This window comes from Centroberyx affinis, unplaced genomic scaffold (assembly GCF_046629955.1).
Source record: "Centroberyx affinis isolate AG114_WGS23_722 - 3 ecotype Tasmania unplaced genomic scaffold, CSIRO-AGI_Caff_v1 ptg005379l_1, whole genome shotgun sequence".
NCBI classification, from domain to species: Eukaryota; Metazoa; Chordata; class Actinopteri; order Beryciformes; family Berycidae; genus Centroberyx; species Centroberyx affinis.
In genome coordinates this window covers 200,989-214,644 of record NW_027282687.1, presented here as the reverse complement: position 1 = coordinate 214,644, position 13,656 = coordinate 200,989, and the positions used below count along the sequence as shown (strand labels likewise).

Genomic DNA, 13,656 nt, shown 5'->3' with positions numbered 1-13,656 from the left:
AATTCTTAAAAACAGATTGACGAGGAGATACTGTCTAACTTGATTCCTGTGATTCTACATGCATCATTTGGGCTCAATACCCTGCAAGTTGAAGGTCTTTGAGGGTCTTTACACGAACCTGTCCTGCAGGTTTTGGTTTTAGCTACTGAACAAGGAGCTTAACCTTTCCCTGAAGCATTCTTGTTAAATGCTGACTTAAATGAGCTAAGTGCTTGTCTACAAACATCAGCGTGCCTTAAAAATAACCTGAATTTTCTCAGAATTTTTCTCAATCCTAGGAACACAAGAAGAACACATGTCTTTCTCTCTTCCTTTATTGTTCAAAGAAACCTTGTTAGAAATGTTGCTGAAAGTAGAGACAGAAAAGTGAGAAATTGCATCTGCAGGTTGATGTGCTGTTTTCAAAACCAGTAAGTGTAATAATGGGATATGCTTTATTATCAAAGTTACCACAATTGATACTTCATTCACTGATCAATTTTCATTCTGACATTTTACCTTCCCGGGCCATGTTAATACTGTACAGAGTTTGGTAAGTTATGCTTACGATGCTGAGACCTCACTACGCATCAATTACAACTCCTGTGAAATAGGAAACAGGGAACAGTTTGTGTCCTCTAAAACATGAAACATGCCAAAACAAGAACGGAAACAGGACAAGATTTCTCTCTATGTACAGCTCAATGTCCCCACCTCCAAAACACACACAGCATCCACCCTACAACCAATAAATCAAAAGAAAGGTCAAGAGCAGTGATAAGAGCCAGTGTGTGGAAGACATTGGCGTTCGAGAGGCTGCTTTCAGCAGCACCCATCCCAAAGTCCATTCCTCTCCCCCTGCCTCTGTGTTGCTACTGTGCTGGAGTTGAAGATCTGAGGGAGCGGGAGTGCCTCCTACGATGTCGATGGAGGTTTCATCTTCTCTCTCCCGGGGGGCGTGGCTCTCCGCAGGACGGCGCTGGCGTGTGTTTCCTCATCATCTGATTGGACGACGGGGGTGTCTCCCCCATTGTCATTGGCGTTCTGGCTATTGGAGGAGGAGTTTGAAGAGGTGGAGGACATGCGGGACTTGGCATCAAGACCCTCGAGGACATGTCGAAAGAGTCCGTTGCTGATGACTTCCTCGTTGTTGTTGTTGTTTCCTTGGACTATGAGTGAGATTAAAAACACATCATCATCAGGGAGGTCAGGTCAGATTTACACACTGGTTTCTTATACAGCTGCTGTAAAGCTGGATCGACACTGGTACCTTTCAACCGCTTTGATTACTTCTGCTGTGCTATATTTCACTGCTCTCTCTGGTCATCTCTCTTAACCCCTATCCCTCTTCCATTATCTATACCTGGCATTGGTGAGGCCAGCACCCCCTCTTCTCCCCCAGCGCTGAAGAAGACGTCCAAGGCCTCCTGGTCGGGGATGTCTATCAGCTCCATCTGGTCCAGCATGTCCACGTTCACCTCCATGGACGAGATGCTGCCGATGGGAGCTGCAGGGGGAAGGGAGGTTTATGAGAGGACCTAAGCATGTGTGCGTGTATGTGTATATAGGAATTCTAGCAGTGGAACTCACGCCTCTTGTAGTCTCTGATGGTGAGGTGTGCGGAGGAGAGGTAGACGTCCACGTCGTGCTGGAAGACCTCCTCGAAGAAATGCTGCCTCTCTTTCAGCTTGAGCTGCTGCGCTGCCTCCATGTCCGGCACCCTCTGGCCGTGCTCCGACTCCGCTGGCAATCACAACAGCAGGACAGGAGGTTAACTTGTAGCTCTGATGGTGTTTTACACACACACATACACACACACACACACACACACACACACACACACACACACACACACTGGGGACCAAACTTTGTAGCCAGAAGGGGGAGACATTGAGCTATGAGTGAGAGAAAGCAGGAGTTGGTGCATCCGTAACCCATGTTGTTTTTCTTTTTTCTTGACTCTGCTGAGCTGCTCTATTGAAATGTCACATGAGATATTGTTGATATATTGAATGATATCGTTAACAAATGGCCGCATACATCTATTTGCATAACTTTCTTTGTTACATCTCCAAAATCCACCAAACCTGCAACAACACGGATTAGCATTCATTCCACTGATCTCTGCAGCCTCGTTTGTCTGTCAGGATGCTGATGAAAACAAACTGTCCAAATATCCACGCAGTACTAGCCTGTACCTTACTTAATCACTGCAGATCCACAGATTGCTTTGCAAAGGCGAGCCGTCAGTTCTCTTAGTAAGTTAATCTTGTTTAAGATACCGTGCAATCCCATTTTCCACCTCATCAGCACCATTGTAATAAAGCAGAGTGCATGTCCCATGTACAAGTGGAGGGGTGGGTGCAGTGTGCAGAGTGTGACTGGGATGGAGGAGAAGGGAAAAAGCAGGTCTCAGTGAATTGACACACTGCAAATATCAGCGACTATGGTTACCATTGAGAAGGAGACAGTACTTGAACTGAGACTGTGAGTGAGAGTGTTTTCGAAGAGGCGCCATCTAGTCTCTTAGCAGCGCCTACTGTCTGTGAGTGTTATGGAGACACAAACAGAGAGTTAACTTACAGCTAACAATACCACCATGATCCCTGCCTGCCTCAACAGCTTATACTGCCTTTCATGGACTGGACCTTGAATAGCAATACCATGAATTGTTGTGTTTCAATAAAAGTGACTGCAATTATACACGGTAATTCCTGAGATTACTAATTTCTTTTTAGCCGTTCTGGGGTGAGTTCACGTCTTATACATATTGTACATTAATTTGCATCCCGAAACAGAGACTATAGCTCTCAAGTGTTCTCTAAATGTCAAATGAACACTAGCATGAGCTCACTTTGTTTAATGCAGTTTATATGAAGCATATCTTTCAGCAAATATACTGAGGTTGAACTGACAAATAATTCAGCCTTTGATCACAGTTCTACAAAAGTGCATTCCCACTTTGTTTCCTCCTCTACCTAAAATCCATATATTGAGTGTTCTTCAGACGAGAGTCTGACTTCCAAGGCATAATTAGAAGCTGCAGGCAGCAATTGAGCTAATTGGATGAGGCTTTTAAGCCTGGTCTAAATTGGGAATAATGTAAAGATTATCTGGCCTGCTGGTTACCTATACAGCAGCTCAATACACCAGTGAGAGGTGGAGAACGGAAACACACTCAGCTCAGGATGTTTACAATACCACAAAAAGAAAATAGCTAGGATTCCAGGGATGCTCTGCTCTCCCAGAGGATGTGAGACAGTCCTTTTTAACAACCTCACCGCTTCCTATTCCTTATTGTTCTGACGATGGCATGAATTCACAAGGAAAATTCAATAACGCTGTTACCTACAGTCACAACTTGGTAACTACAGCAATCTGGACAAAATTGCTGCCACTGTAAAATCCAAAATGTGCAGAGGTGGCCTGAAAACAGCCACAGGTTGCCTTCTGTAGAGTGCTGCGTCAGCCCCGGCCCTCCCCATGAGTCCTGCCCAGGCACATGTCTGTGGTGACGGCAGGACACACGCCTGTCACAGCGGCTCTGCTCTGCCCCGGGTTGACAGCCTGCCTCCTGGGCACTGGGATCTAGCTGGCTCTGGGATCAGATAGGCAGACAGCTACAGGGGGCGGGGGGGGAGCTCAACCCCTGGGTAGGACTGGCTGACAGCACCTGTGGGTGTACAGTGTGCGGGCACAGGCAGAGACGGAAACACATCACCACCAGCACCCTAAACAAATTCTCTTACGAGGTTCAGAAGCAAAGTGACAGCAAAAAGTGAAGAGCTGAAAATATCTGCCTTAACACAGCAATCCTGCTGTTACTAGGCATCACTGTGCTTTGGGCTTTTCCTCACGTTAATGCTTACTTCCTTGAGTACATGAATTACATTTTGTTTGAATTCATAATTGGACACACTGTCATTGATCATAATAAGCCTCTTCAACATGATATTATCCAGTCAAATACTCTGAAGCTCCATTTCAGCAGACCCTGGTGTGTCATCAGCAGTACTGCACAGACTGACCAATTAGTTTTGTCAATCATTTTATCAATTGAACAAATGATCAAACATTCTTCAGTCCCTTCAAAACTTTTTTTTCCATTGTCATTTCCAGCTTGTCTTTTCTGAAAGGTTAAGTCATTTCCAGCACTGCTCTTTACATAACCTGAAGGAGAGAGGAGGAAGGTGTCACTATAAGCCCCCTGCAGGAAGTGCGATGTGAGTGATGAAGTTACGATTATGCAAGGAAGGAGGCTGACTGAGGCACTCAGGCAGGGTACAACTTTTACAAGTTGGAATCTTGGAAAGGATTAGCTGTACTTATTAGCATGGGGAATATGGGCATGAAAGTGATGATCTTTTGTCAGTATACTATACGGCAGTTCTCGCTGGAGGGATCTGTGAGCTAGGAGCTGACATTGTTGGCATTAGAGTCTATATACTGTATGTGTATGAGTTTCTTTTTGTGAGTGTGTGCCTGCGTGTGTATGTGTGCGCGGGGCTTTCCTCTCCTTACGCTCTTACACAATCTGAAATGCCATTGTCTATAGACTCATAAGGAAGCAAAGGGAGCCACGCTGACAAGTTAGATGTCAGTAGCAATTTGGAGCTGGCCTGTTTGAAATGTGTGTTCAGATGCAAGTTTTATGGAGGCATCACAACATGTTAGAAGTCTCTGTGGTCAGGCCCTGGACTAGGACACTGTGGTAGACAAAACATAGGATTTGTAGTGGATGAATGGCTATCTTTCCTTTTCTCTCAAAGGGAGAGCAGATAGGAGTAAAATGGTGTTGCAATGGTGTTGTCTCAAAGAAAACTATGTGTTTTATAACAGTACAACCTTAATCAAATGTCAGCTTGCTCATTTTCTAACCCTTATGGAATTGCTTTTTCCACACAATTGAACACTGATCGATTGCTGCATTGATTGCTTCTACTTAGAGGCCCAGCTAAAGATGCTAAAGATGTATATTCTCAAATTGATTTTGCTACCCTATCCAGTTCTTTTACCATCGAATCAACTTGATCAATAAGGCTTCCCTAAGCTGCAGATGACCCCAGTGACCTCTGATTAGTGCAACCAGACACAAGGGAAAATACTTGGTCACAAAACAGCAGGGTCACAATGTCCAGTACTGATGAGATCACATTTCCGGTCAGTCACATCCCCACCCCAACCCCAACCCTTTAGTTTCATACCACAAGGCGTCCAATGTGGCTGCCAGCAGCCTATACAGAGTGTCTATTCAGGAGGAGGAGAAAGGAGGGAGGCTGGGAGAAGATGGGGATAAACAAGATGGAGGCACATTGTCCAACGGTCTATGAGCTTGACCTGAGATTCTGCAAGAAATTTATTTTTTTATTGCTCTTTTTCATAGTCTTGCCTTTCTCTCTCTCACCCTTGACTTGACCTCTTTCTTTCTTTCTTTCTTTCTTTCTTTCTTTCTTTCTTTCTTTCTTTCTTTCTTTCTCTCTCTCTTCCTTCCTTCCTCTGAGTGCTGTGGGAGTTGAGGAAGGGGGTCGTAGATCAGGGCTCAGTCCCAGCTGGACGTGCGGAATGACTGGAACAGACAGAAAGATAGAGACAGACAGACAGAGAGAGAGAGGGCCGGACGTGTCTGTGTGCCGCTCTGCCTCCCCACATAAAGACAAACCCAGATCCCCCGCTCTGGGGGCAGAGACAGAAAGAGCCCATTCAGAGCCAGACAAAAGCAGGGATGTAAGGGAGCGGGACTGGCCTGCACTCCTTAGACATGATGCCAGTGACAGGAAATCATTTTAGATGCACTCACCTAAACTCACCTTTTTATTTGTGAAATAGAGCTTACCCGCCATTTAAAACCAGTGTAACCCTTGTGGTATATACAGACTGTATTTCTGTTAAGTTCCTTTTTCTTTGCAGTGCTTTGTAACTTTGCAAACATTAGTAGTAGTAGTTGTAGTAGCATTTTTATTATTATGATTATTCAGATTTTTATTATTATTGTTATTATTATTATTATTAGTAGTAGTAGTAGTAGCATTTTTGTTGTTGTTATTGTCAACATGTACTATTATTATTATTGTTCAGTATGCGGAATCATAAATCATATCGGTCGTAGTTACAATAAATGTATTTCTATTTCTATTTCTATTCTTTCTTTCTTTGTTTTTCAGAATCACTTGATTGTCACTGTTTCATAGCACCCCCAGCCTTTATTTGATCTCTGCATTACTAGATGAAAGGTTTAGTGATGGAAAACTATCACATCAGATATACAATATAGATGCAAATGGGCACTTCTGCCACCCTGCATTCAGTGGCCTTTCATTTTGTTACAATTAGAAAACTGTGTTATGATAACAAAGACTTCATCAGAAAACCAATCACAGTTGCCCACAGATATAAGTCATCCTTACATGACGATGCAGTGAATGAATATAATGTTCTACTGTATTCAGTCTGGATTCTGTGGTGCACTGTCTGCTAAAGGCCACATTTTCCAGTGTACAAAGCATAAAATACGGCGAATCAGCTCACTTTCTGTAGCCATTTACCCTGAATGTATGCTGGTGTTTGCAGAAATGTCCTTGTCATTTTGTTCTGCATGCCATGCATTACTAGTTTGTTCTGTGGCTCTTTTCACTGTCACGTTTGCAAGGACAGGACCCTGAAATCACTGTTTGGTTTCAAAGTGCCGACTGCTTATACAGTGGAGGGAAGATATTGATTTAGGGGCTATATTGAAGGGATACAAGGGCTGGGTGCCATTAGCCCACCACTGCGCCAAATGAAAATATGAGTTCAGAGGCAGATGCCCCTGTGGCAGGAAGAGCGAAGGCTGGGACACACAGAAGGCATTTGGGAACACAGCGGAGAAGATTGCCTCTCCAGATGATCCACTTGTTTTTAGATTTGTTGGTTGACTGGAGAAGCTCTGGCTGCCATCCCTTTAGTTAAACAGAAAGCCCAGTGGGAGCCATCATTTCCTCCTCCACTTTGATTATAGACTAGTGTGCCAGACCCTCACTTTGAGGGATTCTGCACAACCAAGCTGAGGTTGTTACTGAAAAGTGGTTTCCCTATACAAATGTATGAAGTAATCCCTGTTTAAATTACTCCGGTGGTGAAGACTACCAGGACATGCCATGTTTTACCTCTGCCACTATTTTAACAAATGGACTCAAGACAAAACACCAGGCACTGCAGTGACAGCGGCTGTTAAAATTGTCCAGATCTTCTGTAGTAATATTAGATCTCCCCCTATCACACACTATCACCACATACTTACACACTTAATTTAATTTAATCTAATCTAATTCAATTCAATTCAATATGTTTTATTGGTACGATTGTCACATCAAGAATATTGCAACAATAAGTGTCTCAATACAATGGGAGTTGAACACATCGAAAAAAGAAAAATAAATAGCAGTAAAGAACTGCTACCACATCTGTGTGTGTGTGTGTGTTTTGTTAATGAAGGCTGTGGGTTGCTGCGTAAACATTTCCCAAACGCAGACCCTCAGTATCAGTTTAGTGCTCTCTCTCTCTCTCTCTCTCTCTCTCTCTCTCTCTGTGCATGTGTGATATTGAAAATAGGAGGCATGGATCTCCTGCTGGCACTGAACCAGGCAGCACTCCTGATGATCGCTCAGACGGACCTGAACCACTGACGTAACACTGTTTGGGCTGAAGGGAGGCGACTAGACCGCCTGGCCTTTCCATCCAGACACTTTGTGGTGGTCAGAGGAGAGAGATTTTGTTTCACATGGACCGGCTCCCAGCTGCGACAACAGAGAGAGAGAGGGAGAGAGTGGTGCAGGAGAAGGGAGTGAGCGGCTGAAAACACAGAAAGGAGCAGAGGAGAAAAGGTCAGGAAGGTAAGCAACGCTAGTGGAGAGACAGGGAATGAGGAGGAGGATGATGCAAGCAAAAAATCTAGAGTAAGATGAGGGAGACAGGTTAGCCAAAAAGAGAGAGTCAATCAATATGATGGTGTGGATGGAAGAGATGGAGAGTCTAGAGAGCCAGGAATCTGTATGTGCTCATTAGAGAAGGAAGACGTCTTGCTGTTTTCACTGAGTGTCTCTTCCGCGCCTCGCAGCATAAAGTCAGCCACAACAGCAGCAGGCTGCTAACAGTCTACAGCTGGCCATTAGCAGATCAGCCTGTTTGCCAAGGCTGTTAAAAAACTGATGTGTCTCAGATCTAATGGCTGGTTGGCTACAGGTAGAAGAACCATCCTGTTCTCTGCTCCTGTTGACAACAGGAGCAGAGGTGCAGCCATAAAATGCGGTGCAGCCAAGAAATGCAAAAGTAGCTTAGCACACACCCTTAAAACAATGCTAATGAATCACTTACGTTAAAAAGTCCTTCATCACATCATGGTCAGCTAAAATAAAAGGCACTTGAACAGTTATGCTTCCTGGTGTCTAGACACACTTGTAATTGCAGTTTCCAAAATGTTGTGTGACATGCAGGAATTCTGTCTATTTCTCAGCCCTCTCAAGGACAGGCAGAAAAATTAATATGCCAATATAAACTGAGCAGAACAGTCAGGTGCCCCCTCTTGTAAAATGGACAATAATATCTTTGGAAAGTACGCTGTTGCTCAGTCTCGCACTTTTATTTTCGCTTTCTCTCACTCCCCTGTGTTGTCTCCAAAAGCTGCCATCTACGCTGGGCTCCAATTGCGAGCTTAGTGAATTATTTATGGCAAGTGTTGATGTGTTTTGTGTGTGTGTGTGTGTGTGTGTGTGCGTGTGTGTCTTCATGTGTGTGTGTCTGCCTATTTTCACCAGGGTGAAGCAGTGCCCAGCACCATCATCACTTACCCGACTCTGTAAACACAACAATGACATCATTGTTAACCCCCTCCTGCCCCCCCCCAGCCCCCAGATTAAACCCAGACTGACAATAGGACTGTTTGTAGGTCAATGTCCTGTCCCACTGCCCTCTATAAAGCCCACAAGCAGACTGTCATGAGCTCTAATCAACACACAACAGGCTTCAGCAGTTGGCGACACTGTGCCTGCACATGCTTTTCTAGCAGATGCTCTTATCCTTATGACATGACAGTGACTGCACTGTAAAATGGGATTAAACTTTTATTCAAGCATTACAAACGGCCAATAATAATGACTGCAAGGGCAAAAAGCTACAGTGCTATAGACAGTAGCAAAAGTAAAAAAAAAAAAAAATGTCTGTCTCCCTAGAATATTTATCAGCAGAGGCAACAAGTCTAATAATGAGGTACAAGCAAAGCAAAGGATTGAGAGAGTTTTTTTCAGGCAAGTGTTTGTTGTTTGTTCACCTTGGAAAAGACAGTTTCCTGGATTGCATGTGAGAGAGACATACCGTATATGAGCTGAGCTCAGACACTCCCTTTGTAGTTTTGTCTGATGATGGAATTCATAATCGTAGTCATATTCTAAAACCTTTATCTGTCCAGGGGAGGAAGGTTGACTGAGTGCACACTCTCTTTTTCAGCAACGCCCTGCTTCACATCGACACAGTCTGCAACCACAATCAGCTGGGTGTTCAGTGCCTTGCTCAAGGGCACCTCAGCTCACCTCACCTCACCTCGTTCACTTTCCCCACCCAATATCCACATGATAACTCGTGAGCCCCTTGCTGAAAACACTCCCTGCCGCTCCTGGAAAGGCTTTTGCTGCCCTTCCCCATATTTGTGAGGGAGGATCAATGCTATTCTCAATTCAGCTGGGAGAACCACTGGAATGTTTGGCGAAACTCAGCGCAATACCTCTGGTTTTAATGCTCCATTTGTTTAGTCTAAGAGAACGGGTGTGCAATACAAGCGACCAAGACTGAAATGAAATTCCTGTGGGTTTGCTGTGGTATTCTTGCAATGACTATCCAGACTGTGATAGAGGTTTGTTTATTATACAGGTGTCAATTCATGCTGTAATGAATACATGATTCATTGTTGTTGTTGATTAAAAGCCCGTTTCAACCATAATACATATGAACTCTGTTTTGCCCCAGCTTTTGGTGCAATTGATTTTCCAAGAATAATTCTCTCCATGGCCTTGAGTTCATTACCTATCTGGTTGTAATACTTGGTTTAGATTTGAATCTCTAAAAGCCCTCATCCCTGTGCTGAGCAAAAGCCCTGCTGCTGAAACCCCTATTCGCCATATGCCTTCAGGCTTGAGCCCATGCTCTTTTTTTGGTATTCATCACTTGCTATATTTACACTACATGGAATCAGTATCCTCCCAATGACATCAGTGCCTCAGTGGACAAATTCCAACTCATTAACTGACCAATCGTGTGAATTTGTGCGACACTGTTTAGACTTTCGGGATATGTGTGCACATGATGAATCGCCGCTGTTTTTTCTGTGTAGGGCCCCTTGGCAGTCGGCCTATGCCTGGAGGCGTTGCTCTGTCTGTACATAGAATATTCTGTTGAACAGTGAGGAGATGGATTTGTTAGGGAACTAATGAGAGGAGCTGGTCTGTGTCCCAAGGGCTACACAGCTTAGAGGGCTGGACAAAGAATAGATGGGAACCTCATTCAGGCAGTTCAGTCAAGGCTGTTTAGTACGCTATAATCACACACACACACACACACACAGACACACACACACACACACACACACACAATTACCTTAAAACACTTACATGCCACGGGACATTATTTGTAATACAAATAATCTGTGGATTTGCACCAAATGAGCTTTTCTCACAGTGGTAAGCGATGATCCTATCTCTGCTGTTTCTTACAGAACTTAACAAGGCATGGTATTCTAAACAGCAACAACAGTGATTGTTGTAAGCTCAGATCAATATCTTTCGGCTGGTCATGTTCTGCTGTAAATAATACTTTTTATGATGCGTATATCATGTATATCTGTCCTTGTTCTGGTATGCCTGAATGCCATCAAAATGCCGTCTCCACACCCAAAAAAAGGCCAAACATTGTTAATAATGTTGCAGTCTTAGCTTGAAAATGATTGCATTTTTCAGCAATATTTTTTAACACAAAGCGTGACCCAAACCTGGATAATTAAGAGAAATTCAGCCTCAGTCTCAAGCCAATTTGGTTCCATTTGTGTCCCATCAGGTTTGTGCAAAACAAAAAATCAAGCTCCAACGGGCAGCCACTAGCAGCAAGCAGATAACAGAGATACATATATTGCCCTCAGAGTGTGAAGAATTAAAGATACAAGCAGTGCATGATATGGATTTCACCCCTCTAATTTACTCGTTAAACAGCGTCTCGCGCCTCAGTCTTATCTGGGTCGTGTCCGAGGGGACAGAGCTAAGAATACACAGAGAATACAAAGAGCCCCCTTCACCTCCCGAGATCCTGCCTGCCATCGAACTCCGTAACACGCTGACAACAGCTGGTCAATCCTTCACTCCACAACACACCAGTGTGCCACTCTCTGGCACAACATTCCCACGCAATCAAGAAGCGGCAGGCTGGACTGCGGAGGCCGGGGCAGAGCAACAGATGGGAGACGTCTTCTCTCGAGTCACAGTCTGATCCTGTTGAGCCTCGCAAAATCACACACTGATCTCACCGGGACTAATTCAATTTCCAGCCTGTGTGTCCTATCTGGGTTGGTGTGTCTCTAGGACAGCCTGCAGACCCCGCTGCAGTCAATCTGGACCGATGAGATCTACAGAGCGCAATCTCATTAGGAATAAGAGATCTTTGTCTGGTGCTCTGTGGTGGCCCCAATCCAGGCCTGCTTCAGTGTGTGTGTGTGTGTTTGTGTGTGTGTGTGTGTGTGTGTATGCATCCCTGTGTGTGTGCATTAGTGTGTGTGTGAATGAGTGTTTGTGTGTGAGTGTGACCCATTCATTTGGTATTAGTGAACATTACTCATGGTGATGATTCAACATTCCTGTCTGATTTTGGCTGCCACAGCACTTCCACCGGCCCGCGTCACTTCAGGGAACATCAACAACGGCAGCTATTTAACACTTTGGCTCAACAGTCAGAGCTGTCAAACCACACTCTGTCTCTCTGTCCCATATACATCATTTGACTCATACACACACCAGCAGCGATGTAGTGCTAAATAAAAAGAAGGGCAAACAACAACTACCTATATAAACAAAAAACAATGAAATGGTCAGAAAAGCACTCATCTTTTGGCTTTTTGTTTCCTTAAAATTCCCTATCTCCACATAGCTAACATCAGTTTGATACGACTTACTATGATGTATACTGTGAATTTCATATTACACAGATTTATGTCAACCTTAAAAGGTGAGTAATCTCTATTCTGCAAATAAAAAGGAGAGAAAACTGAGTTTAGATCCCTACACAGACACACATGCACACCCACATACAATGAGACACAAAACTATGAGAGCCATGCACACACATTGTACACATGCATACACACACAAATACACTGTGGTTGTGGCTTTGGTTTGCGTTTCTCGGCATTAAACACACACAATCTGTGTGTGTGTATGCATGCACATTACTTCTGACAGCCAAATATGGAGAGGAAGTTTCTCCTCTCTAACATCCTGTTCTACATGTAGGTGTGAAAGATGTGTACATGACGGTGGTATTTCTGTGGGTAGATTTCAAAATATTCACAAAAACGAAAAGACAAGTTTCTGTAAAAGCATTTTTTTTCCAGTTGTGAAGCAGGAACAAAGGACAGGCTGAGTGTTACTCACAGGGTAGGCGTTTGTTTTGGAGGTTGGCTGCTGAGGAGCTCATGTTGCTGGAGAGTCGGAGGAGACGAGGAGCTTCACACAGACCCAGGAACAGAGGGGATCAGTGTCTAATGGTCAGTCAGCCCTCTGGACGTTCAGCAGAGAGGCCGGGATCCACCACAGATCATCTCCCGCCTCCTCTGCCCGGACGGACTCGAGGTCGACTCCAAACTGATTGATGCTGACTGCCACACTGCACTCTCTCTCCCTCCTTTCCCTGTTTCCCTCAGTGGACTCTGGCTGCTGAGCCACTTGGATGAGGCGAGAAACAAGTTTAGGGCTTTGTGGAGCGTACCAACTGACCACTGACGGGGAGGGGGGAGGAGCAGAGAGTGAGCGAGGAAGGGATTGAGAAGAGGGAAGGGAGGACTTTATGTAACCCAGTGGAAAATACCAAGGAAAGACAGACACATGCCTTTGTTATTTTTGTCTCCCATATACACCGTCTCTCTCTCTCTCTCTCTCTCTCTCTCTCTCTCTCTCTCTCCCTCTCTCCTTTTTATTGCAGACTCTTGTGTTTCACCTTCAGGGTCAATTGATGTCCAAAAAGCTGCATGACAAGACACAGGATATCCCTGCCGTTATTGGAATAGCATTGAACAAATCAAATGTTTTTTGTTTTTTTTCAGGTTTCCTCTTCACAGAGCACATAGGCTAACTCCTCTCAGAGAAAAAATGCTGAATTCAGACACTTAATGTATAATTCAAGTAATGGCATTCCCTCATTCTATATTTTATCAGGACAGACAGGTGGCACATCCCAGGACAGCATAGTGTGTGGGGAATCAATATTGAATGATAACAAGGAAAAACCTTTCCTTTGCATCCAAGGTTTCTACCCTTTAAAAATAAAGGACCTACAACGGCATATTATGAAAACTGAATCCTTTGGGTAAAATGTTGAGATGATGTCTTCAAATCTCATTATATAAAGGCTGCAAGTTGGAATTGATGAGTTAATATTTTTAGTGGAAAATAG

General features: G+C 44.2%; 1 protein-coding gene across 2 annotated transcripts; it reads right to left on the bottom strand.

Moving 5' to 3' along the window:
* Positions 1–313: 313 nt before the first annotated feature.
* On the bottom strand, positions 314–12,971 carry LOC139667243 (dysbindin-like). Of its 2 annotated transcripts, none has more exons than XM_071546688.1 (4): positions 12,639–12,971; positions 1,570–1,722; positions 1,343–1,486; positions 314–1,148 (listed from the first exon to the last, which is right to left on the bottom strand). In XM_071546688.1, the coding sequence occupies exons 1-4, from the start codon at positions 12,679–12,681 to the stop codon at positions 895–897; spliced, it is 594 nt and encodes a 197-aa protein (XP_071402789.1). In that variant the 5' UTR covers positions 12,682–12,971; the 3' UTR covers positions 314–894. The 2 variants fall into 2 exon arrangements, with proteins under 2 accessions (XP_071402789.1, XP_071402790.1); XM_071546689.1 differs by lacking the exon at positions 12,639–12,971 and adding an exon at positions 5,384–5,400.
* Positions 12,972–13,656: the final 685 nt, after the last annotated feature.